General features: G+C 50.9%; 2 protein-coding genes across 6 annotated transcripts in view; both read left to right on the top strand.

Annotated features, from left to right (window-relative positions):
- The first annotated feature begins 50 nt into the window (after positions 1 to 50).
- On the top strand, positions 51 to 6,104 carry LOC110490926 (E3 ubiquitin-protein ligase RLIM). Its single transcript, XM_021564348.3, has 4 exons — positions 51 to 166; positions 1,284 to 1,439; positions 2,012 to 2,134; positions 2,342 to 6,104. The coding sequence occupies exons 2-4, from the start codon at positions 1,292 to 1,294 to the stop codon at positions 4,225 to 4,227; spliced, it is 2,157 nt and encodes a 718-aa protein (XP_021420023.2). The 5' UTR covers positions 51 to 166; positions 1,284 to 1,291; the 3' UTR covers positions 4,228 to 6,104.
- A 226-nt stretch (positions 6,105 to 6,330) lies between these two features.
- Positions 6,331 to 14,297, top strand: part of LOC110490927 (phospholipid-transporting ATPase IB) — a 98,868-nt gene continuing 90,901 nt past the window's right edge. For 2 of the 5 annotated variants that reach the window (XM_036943828.2, XM_036943827.2), the window contains exon 1: positions 6,331 to 6,782. In XM_036943828.2, the coding sequence (XP_036799723.2) occupies positions 6,740 to 6,782 (43 nt within the window). In that variant the 5' untranslated portion in view covers positions 6,331 to 6,739. The remainder of the gene's footprint in view (positions 6,783 to 14,297) is intronic. The other 3 variants (XM_090199368.1, XM_090199373.1, XM_090199371.1) reach the window with 2 other exon arrangements.

Raw genomic sequence — 14,297 nt, 5'->3', positions numbered from 1 at the left:
GTTTTAATCCTCGTATTCGTGCGGTTTCATTGGGTAGGAACTAATCTGACATTGATAGTGTTTGGTCAGACGGTGAGAAGTGTAGCACAGGTGGTCCCATCTTGGCTACATTGTAATCAGAGCGGAGAGGAAAGCAAACCCGTCCATATTACAGCTGCTGTGTCAGGTACAACAATCCCTTTAAATTTCGTTGTCATTGCCATTTACTCGAGCCAATAACACTGTTTAGATTGAGTATAGTATGCACTCTGTTCGTGTGTTGCTTGTCAAAAAAAAGTATTATTTATTGGTCAAACCTTTCACCAGAAGATGGCTAGTTAGCTGTCGGCAGCAACTAACAAATGCGTTGCGCATTCAAAATGACAGCTCGCCGCTTTGAAAGGCAATGTGAAACCTGCGTATAGGTGTGAACAATATTTTTTTGTAGTTGGAGACGTTTATATAATTCTGTTGCAATAGTTAGGTGACGATTCTTTGTCCTCTACATAGTCAGTTTGTATGGAGCCTGACTTTTCTTTGTCATGTCCCTCCTCCGTAGTGCAATGTTTGGACTCTCGACGTGTCTGTGATCATTCCTGGGTCGGTGATTGGTAACTAGTAGGATGACAACGTCAGTTTTGTTGCTCCTCCTGTGTTCTCCAACATGGCCTACTATATTATGATGCTTTGTAGAGACGGCATTATTGCTCCAAAGACCGTGATTGTTGCAACATTTACGGCCGACGAAATATGTTTTGCTGTCTATCGCAGTTGCATTGATGCTGTTGTATAGAGATTTTCTAATGAATCCAAGGAGGTTAGCCAGCTAGCTGTCGGAACAGGGAAGGTTAGATTTTTGTTATGTCAGCTCAGCCGACCTCTTACTGGCCATGTCTCATTCCACATCAAAATGGAAGTTGTTGTTTTGACTTCATCGTTCATGGCTAAAGGTTGGCCACGGAAACCGGTTTAAAAATGTAAAGGCGACGGGAGTTGCAATGTCACATAATTGCATTGATCGAGTAATAGCCTTTCTGTAAATCCTACTTTCACGTGACACAAGCTATTGGACTGCGGTTTTTCCCCAGGGAATTGGATGATCAGTAAAGCCTCGTTCTAATCCATGCTTGTCAAGTGTGTCAGTGACGTGTACATTAGTTGTATAGAATCTGTCAAATATGTCTGATCCCAACTCAACTGCTCCCTATGATTGAATGATGGATGCATCACAATAGTGCCCTGGTAAGATCCAGCCAGGTGTTCCACAATTCTGACACCCCTATCACCCCTTCCGTGTGCCCCAGGGGTTTCCATGGTGATGGACCCTCCCGGTGGGCGAGACGAGCGGCGGCGTCAGGCGGAGCGTCTTCGAAGGGAGGAGGCGTACTATCACTTCATCAACGATCTGAGCGAGGAAGAGTACCGCCTCATGAGAGACAGCAACCTGCTGGGCACACCTGGTGAGAGGAACCTAGAACACCTGACCTTACTAGAACCCCAGGAACCTAGAACACCTGACCTCACAAGAACCCCAGGAACCTAGAATACCTGACGTCACTAGAACCCGCTATAATGTAGGGCTGCACAGCTCCAATCGCTCAGGGCAGTGGTGTTTGCTGGTTTTCCTCCATGTTTTTAAATCACAGGCTAATTTGTATCAGGACAGCCACGTGCCCGGTCCCCCTAGCCAATCAGTGGTGCTAATTAATGCCATGGAGAAACGAAAACCAGCAGGACTGCAGCCCTCGGATTGGCGTAGTTGTCCACCCCTGTCCAAACCCAATACACCAATGCAGACTCGCTAATACAATCTAATATAGGCCGTCATTGTAAATAACAATTTGTTCTTAACTGACTTGCCTAGTTAAATAAAGGTAAAATAAAACACAAACATTTGTAATATCACATCATAATATAATGGCTCCATGTTGGCCACTAAGGGCTGAACTGGACCCTCAACAATGAAGCATATAACCTACCCCATATCATACACCCTCCATCTTGACCTAACAGGGGACATGTTATTCCCCAGGTGAAGTGACAGCGGAGGAGCTACGGCAGCGCCTGGACGGGGCAAAGGAGCGTGTGTCATCTCAGCCACGACCTGAACCACGCCCACAAAATACGGAGGCCGGAGAAGAGGAGGGGAGCAGTGGTGAGGGGGAGGAGAGAGGGTTAGGAGGGGCATGGAAGGAATATTGGGGAGGAAATGGATGCTAAAGGGTCTAGCCTGTATAACCTAAACTTGACAGGATGTAATGGTTCTCAAAAGGTTCATAACCTAATTTCTGCTGTATAGTACTGACGTATTACTAGATAATTACAACTGACTCAGTTCAGTAACGAGCCGCTGTCTGTATAGGTACTGCTGAGCCGGGAGCAGAGACATCTAATGGCGACTCACTGCTGGAGTGGCTGAACACGTTCCGACGAACCGGGAATGCCACACGGAGCGGCCAGAGCGGCAACCAGACGTGGCGCGCGGTCAGCCGCACCAACCCCAACAGTGGAGAGTTCCGCTTCAGCCTGGAGATCAACATCAACCATGAGCAGCCGGAACCAGGGGAGCACAGTGACACCCCTGACCCCTCAGAGCTGTCCCCTGTCCCCCCTCCATCCACAGCGTCCATACGCACTTCCCCTTCCACTCGCCCCTCACCCTACACCCCTGCCCGGCCCTCCCCCTATCCCTCACCTCGAGCAACCCTGGGCAGGAGGGCTCAAACCCGCCGTACACGCAGTACTACCACCACCCCTCCTCTGACTCCTGCACCCTTCACCTCACCCCTGTCCCCCCCTACTGCTCTAAGGAGTACAACAGCCCTCCACCTCCCCCCATTCCCCATCACCCCCCCTACCCTTCAGGATCAAAGCAGCCCTCCACAGCTCCAGTCCCCAAGTGGAGCTTCCTCCCAAGAGGAGAGGCAGGAGGAGGGAGTTGCTACCCTGGACTGCCCCCGTGTAGCGCCCCAGTCTGGCCCCCAGGGGGCGTCTGTGGGGCGTGAGCCACACAGCAGCAGGACTCGATCCCGCGGCCGGACCCGCAGGGCTGTGGCAGGAGGTGGGACTTCCTCCCGGTCATCTAGGAGACGTAGCCGCTCCCCTCTTCAGAGAAACCCCGCCCCTAACTCGGCTACCTTATCCCCTAATGGTGGGAGTGGAAATGGTGGCTCTAATAATATCCACACTGCCGAGCCCAGCAACGGAACTGCTTCTGTCTCCATGGAGACTGGTGAAGCCGTGTCAGAGCCGGCTGTAGTATCAGAGCCTGGTCCAGAGGCAGAGGAGCAGGAGGGAGAGGCACACACGGCCGGGGCGGGGGGCGCCGGAGGGGTACGCCGCCATCCCACCATCATGCTGGACCTGCAGGTGCGTCGCATCCGACCGGGAGAGAACCGGGACCGAGACAGCATCGCCAGCCGTACCCGCTCCCGGGCCCGCGCTGCTGAGAATACCGTCACCTTCGAGAGTGACAGTGGAGGCTTCCGGCGCACCATCTCCCGCTCGGAGCGGGCCGGGATCCGGACCTACGTCAGCACCATCCGGATCCCTCTGAGGAGGATCAGTGAGACGGGCCTGGGGGAGCCCAGCTCCACCGCCCTGCGCTCCATCCTCAGACAGATCATGACCGGCTTCGGAGAGCTCAGCTCCCTCATGGAGACGGAGGCTGACTCTGAGACCACCGGGGGCACGCCAGGTCACCAGGACCCTGCTGGACCCAACGCAAACACCACCACACAGGCCTACCATGGCAACGAAAGTGGAACTGGGGTGGAAGGTCAGGCAGGAGGGGTGGAGATGGAGACCGAGGGAGTGGCAGGGGCCGAGGAGGAAGGAGGCCAGGAGAGATTAGTCGGGAGTGACGGCGGTGCCGGTGGAGTCCCTACCCCCAATGAGGGTCGGCCGACGAGCAGGGACACAAACAACCTCGTGGAAAACGGCACACTGCCCATCCTGCGTCTGGCCCACTTCTTTCTGCTCAACGATGAGGAGGACGAGGAGCACCCTCGTGGCCTGACCAAAGAGCAGATCGATAATCTGGCCACGCGCACCTACGGCCAGGCTAGCCTGGAGGGAGAGGCGGGGCGCGCCTGCAGCGTCTGCATTAATGAGTATGCCCAGGGGAATAAGCTGCGCCGCCTGCCCTGCGCCCACGAGTTCCACATCCACTGCATTGACCGCTGGCTCTCTGAAAACAACACCTGCCCCATTTGCAGGCAGCCCATCCTCCCTGTGCACCAGGACTGACCCTGCCCTGACCCTAGACCGCCACCAGCTACACCTTGCCACCTGTTGGCTGAACTAAGCATGCCCGAGCGGAGTGGACGGTGCATGTACATAGCGCTTTAATGTTTTCATTTATCATTGCGCTATCCATTGAGGGGGGGGGGGGACTATAAATGCAGAGAATTAACAAAGCTTTATTTTTTTAGAAGTATTTTATTTTCAGCACTTTTTTTTTTTCTTCCCCTCCTTGTTTCTGTTTGGCCACTCTGTCATGTTGTCACTGAGGTCCACATGTAAAGATAGGACTTATGCTAATGAGCTACTATAGCCAGCTGCTGCTCCTCTACCTGATGCGCTGTGACATCACCCTGTCACAACCAGACTACAGTAATCAGCCAGACACATCTCTGGACTTGATTTGGTTGAGAACGTGTAAATATGTCACCGCCTCCTGTGTTTTGGGGTTCAGAAGAGAAAGTCCTCAGTCGCATTGCATTTTTAATCAGAAGCAGGAAACAGCCATTTTAAGTTAAAAGCTAATATTGGAATCCTCCATTTTTAAAGCCCCGACATTCCTTTCAAAGTGTCCTCTATGATTTGACATTGTGTGGACAAAGGCTGTCGTGTATCCTGACTTTTGAATGAGTTTTCACTTGGTCAGTGGTCCCAAGGATCCTGTTGTTTGCCCACCTGTTCGGTATATTTCAACCTAGCCATCGAACCCCACAGATCCACAGTGGATGTTCAACATTTCATTCCGTTACAGCCTTTGACACTAAAATATTAGTACCCCAAGTCAGAAAGAAACATCTAAAGAAAAAGATGACCAGGAAAGTGTGTGATTTAGCAGCAAGCACTTGTAGTAGAACTTGTCTGTTACAGAGACAGGCCAATAATGTTGATGCTAGACAAGGAGTTGTGCAATAACATGGAGGGAAGGAAGGACTGTTTTTCATAGTTACATTTTAAAACATTATAGTGCTGTTCTTTCTCCCTTGTTTACTCCTTGGCATCAATGATTAGTTCCTCTGTTGGGAAATAGAGTATCTGCTCAGTAGTATTCTGTCCCTCTACCCTCGGCCTCCTAGAGATACCCCAGTAATCAAAAAGTAGTTCATCACCTCCCACTCCTTCAACGTCTGTGTTTTAAAGTCCCAGTTCTGGTAGAACCTGCCTGTCATGGCCTGATTTCCATGTTCACAAACCAGAAAGGAATGAATAGGTGAAAGCAAAATGGTTCCGGCACCACTCAACCATTTTCTATATCTATCCAATCCTTTCAGATCAGTGAACAACAGATTTCTTCCTCCATTAGCCTGGCCTAGATTTCAATTGGCTTTTCCTGCATGCAGTATCGCCATGTTACCACCAGGGGCAGTATTCACCACAATACAACATGGTGAGAACTGGAGGCCAGTGTTATCGGTGTCCAGGTAGGGCAGGGGTTTTCTGTCATTTGAATCCTGACCTTTGTCATGCAGACCCATGAGACAGGGGTGTGATAATTGGGTAATATTGCTCTTTGTATACTGCAGAATCTGAGCGTACGTGCATTGTGGAGCTGTGAGTGTGATGGATAAGTGTGTGTGTGGTAGAGCTGAAGGAAGTGACAAAACAGAATGTCATATGATTTAGCAGCATTAATCAGTCACCTGAATGTTAATCTAAGACTGAGTGGGAGGGTTTGTGGCCATCGAATTCAGAATTTAGTATTTATTCTGTTCCTATTTAATGAGATCAAAAACATCCTTTGAGATATTGAATACTTATTGTTATGTGATGAGATTAAAACAAACTGTTAAGATTAATGTGTTCTGTTACTGTGTAATATAAATATACAAGGGTTTTCTTCTCTGCTCCTTAACAATGGAATTAAATACAGCTTTGTTATGCCTGGAGTTATTTTGTGTGACTGTGTTTGTTCCTCACACAAAACCACTGTTTTTATCCACATCTCTCCTCCTATGACACGACACGTGATGGTTTCTCTCCCTGTCTTTAATATGACTTTCTCTCTCCCTGGCTACAAATTACTCATAGGCCTATGAAATTAGATGAATGTAACACTTCATTTTTTAAATATCCAAATATTAAATAACCATAGTGCTAATAGTCATATTCCCTATATCCATTTAGCATGCTATTTAACCTAGCTCTGCAGTGTTGGCCTCCTCCAGTCTATGGCTACTGCGTTACTAGGTTATTTTTACACATGACATGTTAGACTATTAATTTATGGCACACATTGGCTACATGCATATCCAGTGGAAGCAAAGTGAGACTGAACGAAGGAACGAGGTTAGCCTTTTTGTGAGTTTGGCTGAGGACGAAGCCGCACGAACACATGGCATCTATGCGCGCCCTCGTCGCTGCTGAGTCGACCCACCACCGCCCTACTGGTCGGTTATGGTTAATCTCCGAGCGAATGCAGCCTTGTCCCGTGCTCGCATTCCCTGCTGTGACAGTGAGCCACTAGCATGCCGGTGCCCCGGACGCCATCTTCCAGCCTGATACAGAACCGCACAAGTTCAGGATGTATTTCAACCGGCGATCGAAGAAGATCCACAGCGAGGGCGGTAAGCGTGGCTAGAGGGGACGACGCATGTACTGTAGTCTACAGCTCCATGGGTATTTATAGGGGTCGAACTGGCAGCGACATAAACATTGCGACGAGGACTGATTGATTGATTCTATTGACAATTTGTGCAATCTGGCCTATTATATATGTGCTTTAGGCTATATTATTGGGACTATAGGGGTTGGGATGGCCTTGTTTATCCCAGGACTGCGGCACGGAGGCGGTGCACCCTGTCATAGGCTACACAGTCAGTGCAGGGCTAATTTTCTATTGGCATGGACTGACTCGGATTGTGGGCTCAGCGTCGAATGCTTTGTATAGCGTAGCGTACTGTGCGTAATTATGCTGTGCAAAAATAATTCAGTAAATACCGGTAGATGGAGACGAGGTTAGTGTAGGTTAGCGGGGACCGAGATGTCATATCCTCACTTTAAACATGCGCACGTAATAGACTAATAGACTAGCCTACAGAAATGCCTATGTAGACTATTTGTCCACGGAATCGATTTACTTTCCCAGGGCGAATGGGTTAATGGTGTGAAGGGTGCAAACTGTCAGGATAGGACATACTTTAGTCCGAGAACACATAACTGCCCACAGTTCGGCACGGTGGGAGAGCCCGTTGTTTAACACAGTCGTTACTTAAAGGCAACGTGACTAAGGGATCTTATTCTAAGCCCCTAGCGGGAAGGCCATCTCACCTGTTAAGGTCACGCGGGACCCACACAGTTGAACACGACATCTGTGCTAGTTTAGGCTACATAATAGAGACATTATCTGGGCCTGTATACTGGTGCAGAATAGTGATTGGTCTTTTGGGGCTATTCATTGCGCTTTTGTCCCCGAAAAAAAACAATGCGTCACAGATGCGCTTTTGCCCTCTATGCGTTACAGGGACAGCAGAAAGCATCATTGCACAGTACTCCCCACACAGCGCATACTTATTTTATCCACGGACTCTAGCCTATGTACACACGGAAAATCCTAGCATGATTATTGGCGTTTTGACCATGTCAGGGAGTGACAGCTATAAGAGGTGTTGGGTCAAGGCTGCAGGGAATAGAGAGGAGGAGGTCAGGGTTTTGGGAGATAGTTGGGGCAGGTTTGATGCAGCAATTGTCCTGGAAGAGGGTATGCATGTGGCTGAATGACCTTGAGTGACTGGCACAATTAACTGGCACAAGTGCATTGTGGCAGGTGTTTGTGTGTGACTGAATGTTTTTCCTCCAACAGGTTCTAGTGAGAGACTCCAGGGAAAGCTGATATTGACAGAAAAGTACTTTTACTCTGGGTTAATAAGGACAGTCGGGACCCAGGAGTCAAGACAGGACAACACATCCGGGAACAAACACTCACACTATCCCTATAGACCTATTAACGGACCCCCCCAGTGACATTTAAGGGAGATGTTGACAGTTCTTATTATATATTGTATGTACAAGTGAGTAACCTGTAAGGTGTGAGATGGGAATGTGGTTTTTGCATATCCCACTCTCCCTGAGACACACTCAGAGAGTGGGGTCAGGGATCAGACATTATTGACAGCTACCCAGGAGCAATTAGGGTTAATTGCCTTGCTCGGGATTCGATCCAGCAACCTTTTGGTTACTTTCCCAATGCTCCTAACCGCCAGGATACCTGCCACCGCATTACTATTCTGTGTGTGTATAGTCCCCAGAGAAGTGTGGTTTACCATGTATAAAGATATAATGATATAAATCAGGCTATTGTCTGTGTGTCTTTCTGGGGACATACACAACATGACCAAAAGTATATGGACACCTTCTCTTGGAACATCTCATTCCAAAATCATGGGCATTAATATGGAGTTGGTCCCCCCTTTGCTGCTACATCATATCAGCCTCCACTCTTCTGGAAAGACTTTCCACTAGATGTTGGAACATTGCTGCTGGGGACTTGCTTCCATTCAGCCACAAGAGCATTAGTGCTGTCGGGCGCTGATGTTGGGCGATTAGACCTGGCTCGCAGTCTGCGTTCCAATTCATCCAAATGGGATTGAGGTCAGGGCTCTGTGCAGGCCAGTCAAGTTCTTCCACACCTATCTTGACAAAAATATTTCTGTGTGTACCTCGCTTTGTGCATTGGGGCATTGTCATGCTGAAACAGGAAAGGGCCTTCCCCAAACTTTTGCCACAAAGTGGGAAGCACAGAATCGTCTAGAATGTCATTGTATGCTGTAGCGTTAAGATTTCCCTTCATTGGAACTAAGGGGCCTGAACCATGAAAAACAGCCCCAGACCATTATTCCTCCTCCACCAAACTTTGCAGTTGGCACTATGCATTGGGGCAGGTAGCTTTCTCCTGACATCTGCCAAACCCAAAATCTTACTACCAGATGGTGAAGTGTGATTCATCACTCCAGAGAACGCGTTTCCACTGCTCCAGAGTCCAATGGCGGCAAGCTTTACACCACTCCAGCCGACGCTTGGCATTGCGCATGGTGATCTTAGGCTTGTGTGCGGCTTCCCGGCCATGGAAATCCATTTTGAGAAGCAGATTGGATCGCCGTAGTGAGTGTTTCTACCGAGGACAGATGATTTTTACGGGCTACAGGCTTCAGCATTGGCGGGCCCATTCTGTGAGCTTATGTGGCCTACCAGTTCGCGGATGTGCCGCTGTTGCTCCAAGACGTTTACACTTCAATATAACAGCACTTCCAGTTGACCGGGGAAGCTTTAGCAGGGCAGAAATTTGACAAATGGTGGCATCCTATGACGGTGCCACGTTGAAAGTCACTGAGCTATTCAGTAAGGCCATTCTACTGCCAACGTTTGTCTATGGAGATTGCATGGCTGTATGCTCGATACTATGCACCTGTCAGCAACGGGTGTTGCTGAAATAGCCAAATCAACTAATTTGAATGGGTATCCACATACCCTTTTTATATATAGTGTATAATTCCTGGTTGTAATGGATGCTAGGTTGTTAAGGATACCATTTGGGGAATGAATGCTCTCTATGGATGGATGTGTGGCTGGCACGGTCAGTCTAGGGAACAAATATGATGAGCTCCAGAAAAGCTTCAGGAGGCAATGTGATCAGTTGGCCACAGAGGAGCACTGTGTACAACCTTCATGGGACTCAAGACAATGTCAACGACATTCCAACAGCATTCACAAGTAGAAACACACACACACACACAGTCTACATAAACACACAGGCACACATACACACACACACACAGTCAATTGCCTCTTCTAGATTCACACCTGAACTCACCTACACACACATTGATTACTTACTCACACTTGTGTTGTTGTGTGGCCAGCCCCGGACAATAGTGGCATTGCGTTACTGACTCTCTGTGTTGTTCTCTTCCGTCCCACGGCTGGTGGCCTACTCCCTTATCTTTGTCTCCCGTCCCACGGCTGGTGGCCTACTCCCTTATCTTTGTCTCCCGTCCCACGGCTGGTGGCCTGCTCCCTTATCTTTGTCTCCCGTCCCACGGCTGGTGGCCTACTCCCTTATCTTTGTCTCCTGTCCCACGGCTGGTGGCCTGCTCCCTTATCTTTGTCTTCCGTCCCACGGCTGGTGGCCTACTCCCTTATCTTTGTCTCCCGTCCCACGGCTGGTGGCCTACTCCCTTATCTTTGTCTCCCGTCCCACGGCTGGTGGCCTACTCCCTTATCTTTGTCTCCTGTCCCACGGCTGGTGGCCTACTCCCTTATCTTTGTCTCCCATCCCACGGCTGGTGGCCTACTCCCTTATCTTTGTCTCCTGTCCCACGGCTGGTTGCCTGCTCCCTTATCTTTGTCTCCCGTCCCACGGCTGGTGGCCTACTCCCTTATCTTTGTCTCCCGTCCCACGGCTGGTGGCCTGCTCCCTTATCTTTGTCTCCTGTCCCACGGCTGGTGGCCTACTCCCTTATCTTTGTCTCCTGTCCCACGGCTGGTGGCCTACTCCCTTATCTTTGTCTCCCATCCCACGGCTGGTGGCCTACTCCCTTATCTTTGTCTCCCATCCCACGGCTGGTGGCCTACTCCCTTATCTTTGTCTCCCGTCCCACAGCTGGTGGCCTGCTCCCTTATCTTTGTCTCCCGTCCCACGGCTGGTGGCCTACTCCCTTATCTTTGTCTCCCGTCCCACGGCTGGTGGCCTGCTCCCTTATCTTTGTCTCCTGTCCCACGGCTGGTGGCCTACTCCCTTATCTTTGTCTCCCGTCCCACGGCTGGTGGCCTACTCCCTTATCTTTGTCTCCCGTCCCACAGCTGGTGGCCTGCTCCCTTATCTTTGTCTCCCGTCCCACGGCTGGTGGCCTACTCCCTTATCTTTGTCTCCTGTCCCACGGCTGGTGGCCTACTCCCTTATCTTTGTCTCCTGTCCCACGGCTGGTGGCCTACTCCCTTATCTTTGTCTCCTGTCCCACGGCTGGTGGCCTACTCCCTTATCTTTGTCTCCTGTCCCACGGCTGGTGGCCTACTGCCTTATCTTTGTCTCCTGTCCCACGGCTGGTGGCCTACTCCCTTATCTTTGTCTCCCGTCCCACGGCTGGTGGCCTACTCCCTTATCTTTGTCTCCTGTCCCACGGCTGGTGGCCTACTCCCTTATCTTTGTCTCCTGTCCCACGGCTGGTGGCCTACTCCCTTATCTTTGTCTCCTGTCCCACGGCTGGTGGCCTACTCCCTTATCTTTGTCTCCCGTCCCACGGCTGGTGGCCTACTCCCTTATCTTTGTCTCCCGTCCCACGGCTGGTGGCCTACTCCCTTATCTTTGTCTCCTGTCCCACGGCTGGTGGCCTACTACCTTATCTTTGTCTCCTGTCCCACGGCTGGTGGCCTACTCCCTTATCTTTGTCTCCTGTCCCACGGCTGGTGGCCTACTCCCTTATCTTTGTCTCCTGTCCCACGGCTGGTGGCCTACTGCCTTATCTTTGTCTCCTGTCCCACGGCTGGTGGCCTACTCCCTTATCTTTGTCTCCTGTCCCACGGCTGGTGGCCTACTGCCTTATCTTTGTCTCCTGTCCCACGGCTGGTGGCCTACTCCCTTATCTTTGTCTCCCGTCCCACGGCTGGTGGCCTACTCCCTTATCTTTGTCTCCCGTCCCACGGCTGGTGGCCTACTCCCTTATCTTTGTCTCCCGTCCCACGGCTGGTGGCCTACTCCCTTATCTTTGTCTCCCGTTCCACGGCTGGTGGCCTACTCCCTTATCTTTGTCTCCTGTCCCACGGCTGGTGGCCTGCTCCCTTATCTTTGTCTTCCGTCCCACAGCTGGTGGCCTACTGCCTTATCTTTGTCTCCCATCCCACGGCTGGTGGCCTACTCCCTTATCTTTGTCTTCCGTCCCACAGCTGGTGGCCTACTGCCTTATCTTTGTCTCCCATCCCACGGCTGGTGGCCTACTCCCTTATCTTTCTCCCGTCCCACGGCTGATGGCCTGCTCCATGATTTCTGTCTCCCCCAGAGCAGTTAGTGTTGACTCCCATTAGTCAGTAGGAGTCTCCTGACCACCTGGACCCCGAGCGGGGCGTCGGCGTGGCCGCCATGCGCTCTCGCCTCACTGACAGGTTTGACAGAAGTGAGTTAGAGTCTTGTCTTACACAGGCTGGCCTGGCTGGCGCCCCTCACTGCTTGGAGTTCACAGGCTGGTCTGGTTGGCGCCCCTCACTGCTTGGAGTTCACAGGCTGGTCTGGCTGGCGCCCCTCACTGCTTGGAGTTCACAGGCTGGCCAGGCTGGCGCCCCTCACTGCTTGGAGTTCACAGGCTGGCGCCCCTCACTGCTTGGAGTTCACAGACTGGTCTGGCTGGCACCCCTCACTGCTTGGAGTTCACAGGCTGGCCAGGCTGGCGCCCCTCACTGCTTGGAGTTCACAGGCTGGCACCCCTCACTGCTTGGAGTTCACAGGCTGGCCAGGCTGGCGCCCCTCACTGCTTGGAGTTCACAGGCTGGCCAGGCTGGCGCCCCTCACTGCTTGGAGTTCACAGGCTGGCACCCCTCACTGCTTGGAGTTCACAGGCTGGCCAGGCTGGCGCCCCTCACTGCTTGGAGTTCACAGGCTGGCGCTCCTCACTGCTTGGAGTTCACAGGCTGGCCAGGCTGGCGCCCCTCACTGCTTGGAGTTCACAGGCTGGCACCCCTCACTGCTTGGAGTTCACAGGCTGGTCTGGCTGGTGCCCCTCACTGCTTGGAGTTCACAGGCTGGCCAGTCTGGCGCCCCTCACTGCTTGGAGTTCACAGGCTGGCGCCCCTCACTGCTTGGAGTTCACAGACTGGTCTGGCTGGCACCCCTCACTGCTTGGAGTTCACAGGCTGGCCTGGCTGGCGCCCCTCACTGCTTGGAGTTCACCAGGCTGGCCAGGCTGGAGACCCTCACTGCTTGGAGTTCACAGGCTGGCCAGGCTGGAGACCCTCACTGCTTGGAGTTCACAGGCTGGCCTGGCTGGCGCCCCTCACTGCTTGGAGTTCACCAGGCTGGCGCCCCTCACTGCTTGGAGTTCACCAGGCTGGCCAGGCTGGAGACCCTCACTGCTTGGAGTTCACTAGTGCGTGCACTGGAATAGTAACCTTTAATGACTAGAGCAGCGGTCGGGGCCAATCAATTCAAGGAGTGAATTTCAATTGAAAATGAACCCCAACCCTGGACTAGAGCACAGTGGTGGTCACTAAACCCTGATACTAGAGACACACTACTTTCTAGGACCAGGGCTGGTGACCGCTGGACTAGAGCACAGTGGTGGTCACTAACCCTGATACTAGAGACACACGACTTTCCAGGACCAGGGCTGGTGACCGCTGGACTAGGCTGGTCTGCCTGTCTGCAGAGTGACTTTATGTGCTCGTTGACATACGATCACATATACACATACTGTATAAACCACCATGTATTCACTCTGCAAGATCTTGTACACATATCGAAAGACACACAAAACACACACAAGAACATGGTCACATACAGTTGAAGTCGGAAGTTTACATACACCTTAGCCAAATACATTTAAAGTTAGTAAAAATTACCTGTCTTACGTCAGTTAGGATCACCACTTTATTTTAAGAATGTGAATTGTCAGAAAAAGAGAGAATGATTTATTTCTGCTTTTATTTCTTTCATCACATTCCCAGTGGGTAAGACGTTTAAATACACTCAATTAGTATTTGGTAGCATTGCCTTTCCATTGTTTAACTTGGATCAAACATTTCATTTAGCCTTCCACAAGCTTCCCACAATAAGTTGGGTGAATTTTGGCCCATTCCTCCTGACAAAGCTGGTGTAACTGAGTCAGGTTTGTAGCCCTCCTTGCTCGCACACACGTTTTCAGTTCTGCCCACAAATTGTCTATAGGATTAAGGTCAGGGCTTTGTGATGGCCACTCCAATACCTTGACTTTGTTGTCCTTAAGCCAGTTTACCACAACTTTGGATGTACTGTATGCTTGGGGTCAAGATCCATTTGCGATCAAGTTTTAACTTCCTGACTGATGTCTTGAGATGTTGCTTCAATATATCCACATAATTTTCCTACCTCATGATGCCATCTATTTTGTGAAGTGCACCAG

This window comes from Oncorhynchus mykiss, chromosome 15 (assembly GCF_057628025.1).
Source record: "Oncorhynchus mykiss isolate SJ-2025 chromosome 15, ASM5762802v1, whole genome shotgun sequence".
Classification (NCBI taxonomy): domain Eukaryota; kingdom Metazoa; phylum Chordata; class Actinopteri; order Salmoniformes; family Salmonidae; genus Oncorhynchus; species Oncorhynchus mykiss.
This window is presented reverse-complemented; position numbering and strand designations above follow the sequence as displayed.